The sequence below is a fragment of the Nothobranchius furzeri genome, chromosome 2, assembly GCF_043380555.1.
Source record: "Nothobranchius furzeri strain GRZ-AD chromosome 2, NfurGRZ-RIMD1, whole genome shotgun sequence".
NCBI classification, from domain to species: domain Eukaryota; kingdom Metazoa; phylum Chordata; class Actinopteri; order Cyprinodontiformes; family Nothobranchiidae; genus Nothobranchius; species Nothobranchius furzeri.
The window spans coordinates 88,957,355-88,967,085 of NC_091742.1; the positions used below are offsets into that span (position 1 = coordinate 88,957,355).

General features: G+C 40.6%; 1 protein-coding gene across 3 annotated transcripts; it reads right to left on the reverse strand.

The window, feature by feature from the left end:
- Nucleotides 1-504: 504 nt before the first annotated feature.
- On the reverse strand, nucleotides 505-8,626 carry LOC107376842 (zinc finger protein OZF). Of its 3 annotated transcripts, XM_015946157.3 has the most exons (4): nucleotides 8,449-8,626; nucleotides 8,240-8,352; nucleotides 4,333-4,392; nucleotides 505-3,128 (listed from the first exon to the last, which is right to left on the reverse strand). In XM_015946157.3, the coding sequence occupies exon 4, from the start codon at nucleotides 3,126-3,128 to the stop codon at nucleotides 1,887-1,889; it is 1,242 nt and encodes a 413-aa protein (XP_015801643.3). In that variant the 5' UTR covers nucleotides 4,333-4,392; nucleotides 8,240-8,352; nucleotides 8,449-8,626; the 3' UTR covers nucleotides 505-1,886. The 3 variants fall into 3 exon arrangements, with proteins under 3 accessions (XP_015801643.3, XP_015801641.3, XP_070404265.1); XM_015946155.3 differs by lacking the exon at nucleotides 4,333-4,392 and having other exon boundaries at nucleotides 8,449-8,625; XM_070548164.1 differs by lacking the exons at nucleotides 4,333-4,392; nucleotides 8,449-8,626 and having other exon boundaries at nucleotides 8,240-8,442.
- Between the last annotated feature and the right edge of the window lie 1,105 nt (nucleotides 8,627-9,731).

The following is a 9,731-nucleotide window of genomic DNA, read 5'->3' on the forward strand; positions in this document are numbered from 1 at the left end:
ATTATAAATAAAACACAAGCTATTATGTGAAGCACCTTGAGACGACTCTTGTCGTGATTTGGCGCTATACAAATAAACTTGGATTGAATTGAATGTGATGAAAACACAAATAGCTAAAAGGTTTGAAAAAGTAAAAACAGAAAATAAACATTTATTTCCGATTTACTATTAATATTAATTAATCATTTCTCATGTTTTTCTTTTGCTCATATAAGAGTTGCTTCAGTCGTGAAAAACTGCTGGTAAAATAATGCTTTATAGAAGCCATAATATGTGGTCAGAAAAAGAATCCCGTGAGCAGGATGTGGACCTGAACAAGGGGAAAGTACTGTCACCGGGAGTACAAATACAACCAGGATGCAAGAACTTCATGCAGGGGTGGACATTAACTTCAAAACCAACCGGCCAGCCGGGCCGGTAACTCTGAATATCTACCGGCCCCGCCAAGAATCTACCGGCCCCGCTGGTCAGCTGCCAAAACGAGTCAAAATAACAACTGAACTGTTTTAAATGTAATAAACCTTTATTTTGTACACATTCACAAACATAATAACGTATTCAAGTTTGAATTTGTTTGTTTCCTCAACAAAACACAATTTTGTTGTCACATACTTCCGGCACACAACACAGTACATTACCAACTCCGCTTTGCTGTACTCGAGCCATTGGCTGTGTTCGAGATAAGCCAGTTCTGTGCAGATTAGACCAGCGGTGATCGGCGGGCAGTGCATGCCGGTTAGATTTGTATCCGACTTGACGCCGACTTGCTCTGACGACATGCCTACGTGGGCAACGATAACCTCGTGAGATCAAGGCGGCCGCAGATTTTGGAACAAGGCGCTGCAGTTGCTCTCCACCGGCTGCAAAACCTAGATGATGACGGGAAACGCCTGGCTCTCACCTGATCTAAGATCTGATTGGTTCATATTTTGATCCAAACATCCGGTGGTAGAACATGAAATGTTAGTTGGTCACATGTATTCTGTAAATCATGTTATGTTGATGATAACTCTATAGGCCATAAAGAGAAATGTGATTTGTGTTCTTTTGTCACGTTTCCTATGAGCACACTAAAGCTACAGCTGATAACCTTTACTTATTATTACAGTCATGTCTTCATATACATTATATGATATCCATCCATGAGGATGTGTTTCAGCTGCTAACAGGCACCAGAATTAAAATAAATAATTAAACAAGTATGAACTCTCACCGACTCTAACGCAATATCTTCAGCCATCGTCACCCCCGAGCTACACATGTAGGGAAATCTGTCCGACCAAACGCCGGCTTTCAGCCACTCCCCCTGCTGCTTCCGTCTGCTCTTGTCTGTTTTCCAGGCGAGGCGCTGCTCAACTCGAACACGGCCATTCTCTGCACCTCCCATCTTCTTTAAACCGCCAAGAATCATTCCACCTACGCACACGCTTCTCTGCTTCATACCGTTTCGAACTGTCTCGCTTCTCCTTACCAGTTTTAAAGCATTTTGCCGGAGATTTCATCAAGAAATCCCATCCCTGTGGTGGCACCATCTTCCTGCGTGCTTGTGTGTTTCTAGCATTGTTCCACTTCGTCTTTAATAGTGAACTTATAGTTCACGTGACTATAACTAGAATCGTGCAGTACGTGCACGAATCGTACAAGTGCAGTACGTGGCTAGAGGCGCGCAGGTTCACGCTCGCGAAACGATAACGGCGGCTTCTTACAGGGCGCGGCGGCCATGATGTAGGTGAAAGCCGGTGTATAATTGACAAACAAGGCTTGGGTGCCACCCAGGCGTCAAGTATTTACCGCCCGACGAGAAAATTTAGCGCCATTGGCGCTCAGGTGCTTTAAAGGTCCACCCCTGACATGGGTCACTTTTAGTACCATTGTTGTCCAAAGACTTATTTGTGTCCTGTGTGGACTTTCATGTGTACATTTAAATTTGACTTTTGGGTGTATCGTTGTCCACAGAGCTCACAGGCAAAAGGCTTCTGTCCTGTGTGGAGTCTCATGTGTATGCCTAAAGTTGTCTTTCGTGTAAATCTTTGTCCACAGAGCTCACAGGCAAAAGGCTTATGTCCTGTATGGGCTTTCATGTGTCTGTTGAAGCTTGCCTTTTGGCTAAATCTTTGTCCACAGTGCTCACAAACAAAAGGCTTCTCACCTGTGTGGACTCGTATGTGATTGTTTAACGTCGTCCTACGGCCAAATCTTTGTCCACAAAGCTCACAAGCAAAGGGGTTCTGCCCTGTGTGGACTGTCGTATGTTGGATTAAATAGGTCCTTCGGCTAAATCTTTGTCCACATACCTCACAAGCAAAAGGCTTCTGTCCTGTGTGGATTCTCATGTGTTCGTCTATATTTGCCTTTCGGCTAAATCTTTGTCCACACAGCTCACACGCGAAAGGCTTCTCTCTTGTATGAACTGTCATGTGTGTGTTTAAATTTGATTTTCCCTTAAATATTTTTCCACAGTCATCACAACTAAATAATTTTAGTTTTGTTTTGACATTCCTGCATGAGTCTACATGTTGCTTCTCTACATCACATTTCTGATCAACCACACAGCCTGAAGACCCTATCGCTGAATGACTCGTCTCTCTCACGTGAATCTGGAGAGACCACCTGCGGAGAAAATGTTCACCACACTCAGAGCAGCTAAAGGATTTGTTGATAGTTTTTTTAACATCTGAGTCAGAAGTCCTGCTCTCATTCCAGTCATCGTCATTTTCAGGCCAGAAGTCTGACAGCTCAGAGTCTAGATTCACATCACCATTCTCTTCATCCACGGTACTAACTTCCGTCTCTGAAGTATCTGTCTGTTCACATGGGTTTAGATCTGGGCTCCTCCAAGTTTCTGCTGTAATCTGGTCAGCTGAGCTGCTGGTTGGGACATCGCCGTCTTCTGTTTGCTGCTGATGAAGCTCTGAGAACAGAGGTTTCTCTTCATCATCCTCACTCTTTATAGAAACTGTAGTGAGTGGAACCTCAACCACATCAATCTCCTTCTTCAAATGGAGCTGCTCTCCCTCCACACTGATCCAGAGTTCCTCCTGTTCCTCCTTTATGTGAAGATGTTCTGGGTCCTGCTGATCCACACCATCTCTCTGTTCTTCAGGAGCTTCTTCTTTAACCAGCGCCATCTGTTGAACAGTTGTAGGAAACACATGATGTGACTTACTGATCGCTGTAACTTTCATTCACACACACACATAACAGTTGTATTATTGCTTGAAATCGTTGAGATGAAGAACTGAACCCCAATCCACACTGGAGGTGACTCGAGACTTCAAAGTAGGGCTGCACGATATTAGGAAAACCTGCGATATTCGATAACAGTGATCAATATTGCGATGACGATATAATCGAAAACAAAGAAATAAACAAATCATAAAAATGAGAAAAGCAAAAGATGTGAGGAAAGGGAAAAAGAAAACAAACAAGAAAAGAAACACTGAAAAGGCAATCAGTGGACCCCGGGAAAAGCAGAATCAGCAGAAAGAGCAGAACAAAGCTAACTCAGGTGTTCGCTAACCATCAAAATTAAATGATGTCCACCTCGGGGGCGGGCATCTAACCTATGAGAACCCACCCAATTGGCCAAATGGGTGAAGAGCTCTATTTGATTTGTTAAAAAAACATCATTCTTCTGTTTGATTGACAGAATGCATTATGAGTAGCAAACATCTGAGCTGAACATTCATTGCGATATTTATCTGTTCTTTGCGATATGCATTTAGTGCATGCTGATATCGCGATAACGATATATTTACGATATATCGTGCAGCCCTAATTCAAAGGTCACAGTTGTTTTATGCTCAGACATCATTGGGCGATGGAGAGCGTAACGTGTGTGTGTGTGTGTGCAGGAGTTTGCATCTGCTTGGGATGGGATTGAGGGTGGGAGGAGGGTGATACAAAGGGGATCTCTTATATGAATCTTTGTGGGAGGGGTGGGAAACTGACTGTTGTCTGGTTGTTTTTAATATTGTAAAGTGCTTTGAACTGCATTTGCATGAAAAGCGCTTCATAAATAAATTTTGATTTGATTTGATAACAGCATCGTTGCCATATTGTGTGGGTCTCTCACTCTCCAAACCCAACTGGAGCAATCTATGTGTGTGTGTGTGTGTGTGTGTGTGCATATATTATTTGTTGTGCATTAGTGTAGTTACACTGAATTTCTACAATTTTCATGCAGAATCTGGCCGACAACTTTAAACTTGTTTGTACTGAATGTGCAGCGCATTGCTCAGTAAGGTAATTTGGCAAAATCAAGCAAGGCTGCACAATTTGTATGATGGACCATTTTATGTTTTAGCAGCCAGTAAAGGCATTTAAACCCACCAGTTACTGTCTCGTGCTCCACGTTAATCACCGGATCAAAGCCTTCATTAACTGACGAGCCTACAACATGAAAAAAGTCAAAGCTTGTTAGTGATTTCATAACACTTATTTTAATCGGTGCATTGTATTTACAGTACTTACTGATTACTTTTGCTTGCTGCCATCCTACATAAGGAAGTCAGAAAAAAAAGAGTACCTATTGCTAAACTGAACAGTAAATTTTGCTGAACCAATACAAATTAGTGGCCATAACACTTCATATTTCGTTAGAGCAATACATTAGGATCATTTAAATTATATTTTGTGAGAATCAGTTTTGTATTTAATTTTTGTCATGCTTAATAAGTATGGTAACTATCAGTTAAAGTTAGTATTATTTTGAAGTACAGAATTTTATTTTGAAAGCATTACTTCTTGTTGAGCTGTAATGTTTATTTTGAAAGATGGATTTTGGAAGCACAAATCAATTTAGTGTTTGACCGTGTTTTGCTGTGATTTTAATGTTAAATTTAAATGTTAACTCATTACCTGCGGCGTTTTTGAGTATTTTTACTGCTTTTTGAAGAGTCACAGAATGTTGTGCTCTATGATGACGTCAACGCCAAAACTACCAAAACAACAAAAACAACCAAAACAAAGAGTAGACTCACTTCTTACATCAGGAAGAATTTGCGTGTTTCTAGGATTGTCCGTTCTTTCTTAATATGTTGTCGAATTGTGAGCGGCAGACGTTTTCCAGTTCGCGCCTCACTTGTTTTACAGCAGCGGCCCAAAACGGTCTCCTAACACATGGATTTTCAGCTTCCTGACCACGAGACGTGTGACGTATGCGGATGAAGATCGGCTTAAGAGCTGCGACGTTTGTTATCACAGTGCGGGGGCTTGTTCCGGCACCCACATAGTAAAAAAAAAAATGCTAATGACGACTTTAATAGTCAATGGGAGCGAGCGGTTGAATTTAAAATGTTGACCTTTGTCATCAATGGCAGTTAACGAGTTAAGAGAAGCAAAAAAAATTTTGTTTCGTATTTTTTATAGATAGAATTAAGTGTTGAAATTCATGGTTTTGTACGCGTCCTTAAAGAGGGACTGCACACCATCAGAAAATGTAACTCCACCCCTAGTCAAGATTTGAAAAATGGGCCAGGAGGCAAGTGTGGGGAATTTCCATCCTGGGAGGGAGAGGGAGTGGGAGGAGACTGTACCAATGACGTGAAATTGTACCAGCCCCAGTCAATCACAAGTTTAAAATGCAGTAGCCACAGTTCAACCACAGGGGGCAGCACTAAGACATTTTTAGACCTAGATTCTAAATTTAATCAAGTTTACACAAACATGTCAAAAAATGCACAGAAACTGAAAGATTGCATTTGTAATGACCCAATTGTACAGTTTATATTTAAAAAAAGTTATTTTGGGGTTTAGTTACTCTTTAACTTATATATATATATATATATATATATATATATATATATATATATATATATATATATATATAATACAGCACCGTCTTGTTTACACAAATACAAAGAACACACCAATAATTAAAACTTTGTTGTCGTATCGGCCAATGGGGTTCTTTCGCTGCGGTCAAGGTGCTCCAACTCCCTTGATACTAAATTCTTTACCCATCCACACACACAGGTAAATATACTACAGTCAGTCAACTGCAACACCACCAATGTCATACATCTATTGAGATGCCCATGTTGGATGGCATACTTAGAACAGACTAAAAGAGCCTTAAAAATGGGAATCTCTGGGCACACAACTGCATTATAATGAAATTGCCATGTTGTTCAGACGTAACTCCGACGAAGACACATCACGGGTAGAAACGTAAACATAATTCACCTCACATTTCTGTTGGACATTCATGTTGGATCAATACCCCGACTACCCAATAACCACATAGACTTGAGTGTGATTTGGTTGGTGTTTTTTGATGATGATGGAACTCTGATAAACCCCTATGTAACTTGTTTGGACTGCTGCAGCAGTGTCATTTCTTTACTCATTTTATTCAGTACATGCTATTGTAACAGACATAAAGATGTTCTGTCCCTTCAGGGCTTTCTTTGTCTCATAGTAACAATGATATTACAAAATAGCAACGTCTCTCTCTCGTTATTTTGAGTGGACTGGACATGTACGGACACACGTGGATATTATTTTGGTCTCTATATTTTACTCCACCTCAACTGAAGTGGCGTTACGGGTTGTGTTTTATTTAATGCATATTAGGACAGCAGCCGTCCAACCTGACTTTGTAAGACTGAGGAATTAGTAATAAGGTATAAGCACAGTGGACTTCTCAGTACCCGTGTGGGTGTTAATTATTAGTGGTCTGCTGTGTCATCTTAAAACATAACCCACATCATTACAGAACCGGTAAGTAATGTGTTCACGTGTGTATTGATTGGTGACCATCATCTTCTTTGAGTACGTTTTTTTTATTATTATTAAGTCCTTAGCGTTGGGCATCGAGCATCGATTGGAACCGGTTCCAACTGTTCATTTTTCCTGGAATCGCTCAACGTTTTTCATGTCGGTTCCTAGAATGCCGACGGAAGAGGAATCCGCGGCCGATCTCCGTGAAAAATAAAGGTGATCTGCAAATTGTGATCAACGCTTTTCAGAGCTGATCACACCAGCTGTCTGTGTGCAGCACCGAGTCCCCCCCCCTCCCCCCAGACGTAAACAAACGCGTCTGCCGAACTTTTACTCCGTGATGTAAACTGTAACTCCTGCAGCGTAGAGGAAACTTGTTAAATACGTCAACACGGTGGATTTAATAGAAGCTTTAAAGAACAAACTCTGGACGGTGTGAGGTGAGTTTGTCTCACCTGTAGAATAATTAAAGTCATCATGCTAGAGCAGCTTTCTCTGTGGTGGACCACACCAGCTTCTGCCACAATAAATACTTAGAATAATATCAAATAACATTTAAATTTCCTTTCTGAACTGTTTCTGAGTTTTGATGTTTAAAATCTGTTAGATTGTTGCTGACAGCAGCTACGTTTAAGTTCCTGTTCTGACTGAATGCTGCTGCAGCATGGAGGTGTAGTTCTCAGTCATCCTGGACATGATCATCCTGAGAGCTTCAGCTGAAAACAGCTGGACGTTTCTGGATCTGTTGGAGACATTTAGCCTCTCATCCCAGAGGCTTCTTCCAGACTTTGGTTGTGGTCAGAAACAAACACACTGGTTGTGCTGCAAGTCTTTGTCTTTTTTTTCTCCAAAACATGTTTTTGTCTAAATGAAGGTGATGTTGTTGTTCATGGAATTAAAATTAATGTTGAAGTTAAGATTATTTCATCAAGTAGGACCTGTGGTTAGCTGGCTCATGTAAAGCATGTCATGTCTTTAAAGAATCGGAATCGGGAATCGATAGGAACCGGAATCGAAATGAGGAATCGGAATCGAAACGAGGAATCGGAATCAGAATCGCTCAAAAGCAGCTAACGCAGTAAATGAGGGAGGAGACGTGTTCAGCCTGAATGTTAAACAGAATGGTTGGTCTTGTTAAAGAAATATGAAGTAAAAATAAGAGTGAATAATTATCAAGTGCTATTTTACACACACATCTTGGGAAGTCAATTATTAAATGTGTTACTATTTTAGGGGGTTACTGATGAAATTTCTTACACGTGTATTTTTACTTACTACAGCATCAGTTACTGTGGTGCTGTTACACTTACATTTCCCCTCTGAGGGAAAGTAAAGGGATTTCTGTTCCAATTAAAAATATGAATGCAGGTTTTAAAACATGTTCTTGTTATAATCACTGGAACATTTTCAAAATGAGAATTTTTACACGTTCTCCCGTTCAGATGGAAGGAGAAATAAAGTCTAAATAAAGTTTTGTAAGAGGAATAAAAACTCTTCCGCCCGTGGCTGTACCTACTTCCGTCATCTTGTTGTTTGCAGCCAGATCCTCTTGGTTTTCCCTTCAGAAGAACCGATCCTGCATCATGACCAGCTCAGATGAGCGAGTCTGATAGAGGGAACCTCTTCAATCTGATGAAAGCAGCAAAACGAGCGCGTTTCTCAGAGAGGCCAAAGGAACAGCAGCAGATCCAGAGGGCAGGAAGTCTAGAGAAAAGCTTTTCTCACCCACAACCTGATTCTGGAGCTCCGATTGTCACGAAGACCGCAGAATATCTTCTCTGGTACCAAATTGTTGAGGGGAAGAAAGTTTCCATAGCCTGGTGATGGTTTACAGCGCTGCTGCTACAGCCTGCTAGCTTCTGGAGGAGAAGCTTCTTCTTCGGGGTTTTATTGCAGTTGCCTACATCTTTACGTGCATTACCGCCACCTACTGGTCCAAGCGTTGACCTGCACATTCTTTCCATCTCAACCCTGTTTTATCACCATAATTATAACTGGGCCGTCTGGTATTTTATAACTTTATGGCTGTAAAATTGTAATAAAAAAGTTCCAAATGCTTGTAACTTTGCTTCTTTTTCAGAACAACCTCAGCTTTCAGTGACTGGTTGGTATTTAGTATTTAAGTCTATTAAAGCCTGAAAAAAAGAAGCTTAATGTTGTTTTTTTAAGTATTAGGATTTTTTTTTACATTTATTACTAAATTTGAACATCAAAATGACTTAGGTAAACAATTTCAAATGAACAAATTAAAATATGAACTTTATTGCAAACAGACGTGTGAACCTTGCCATCCTTTTTGCCAGTTTTTAGAACCAGGGGTAGGTGTGCTCTCTAGTTTAGAGAGTGCCATGAAGTCATATACATAACATAAGATAAAATTCATACATCATAAATGAAGGCAGGTTTCTATCAGCAATTATAAATATCTATAAGCCAGATAATAAAGGATAATAATGACGTGTGAAGGCTAAACATTTTGACCATATCTGCAAAAGGGTGAGCAGATGTTCAGCCTTGTGCAGGACAGTTCTGCATTTTCATTATTTTTCACATGTCCTGTAAAGCGAGACTGTCCCATGGATCAGTCTTTGTCAGGCACGCGACCTGCATGTCAGCCACACCCCACTAGCGCCATTTTAGTTGTGACCCGTGTTGTTATTAAAGCAGCACACAAGGACTAACTTACAGGTATAAACTTGTGAAGGAGGCCAGGGATTGGTATTTTCAGAAAAAAGTAGCCCAGCTAATAACATTACTCCACTAACACTGGTGCTTTGCCAGGTTTTAATTTCTGCACAATGTTCTCTGTGCGTAACGTTTAAAATGTCTGCCCTCCTGCATGCGTCGGGGTAATTCCAGTCATTCAAACTGATCAACAGCCTTGAGATTTTTCTGTCAAAATAATTGGAAAATATCCAGTTAACACGATCCATTGAACTTTTTTTGCCTTCTTGTGAAGATAGTTCACAAACATAGAGAAACTTTTAAACTCGAGCAACATCAGAGCA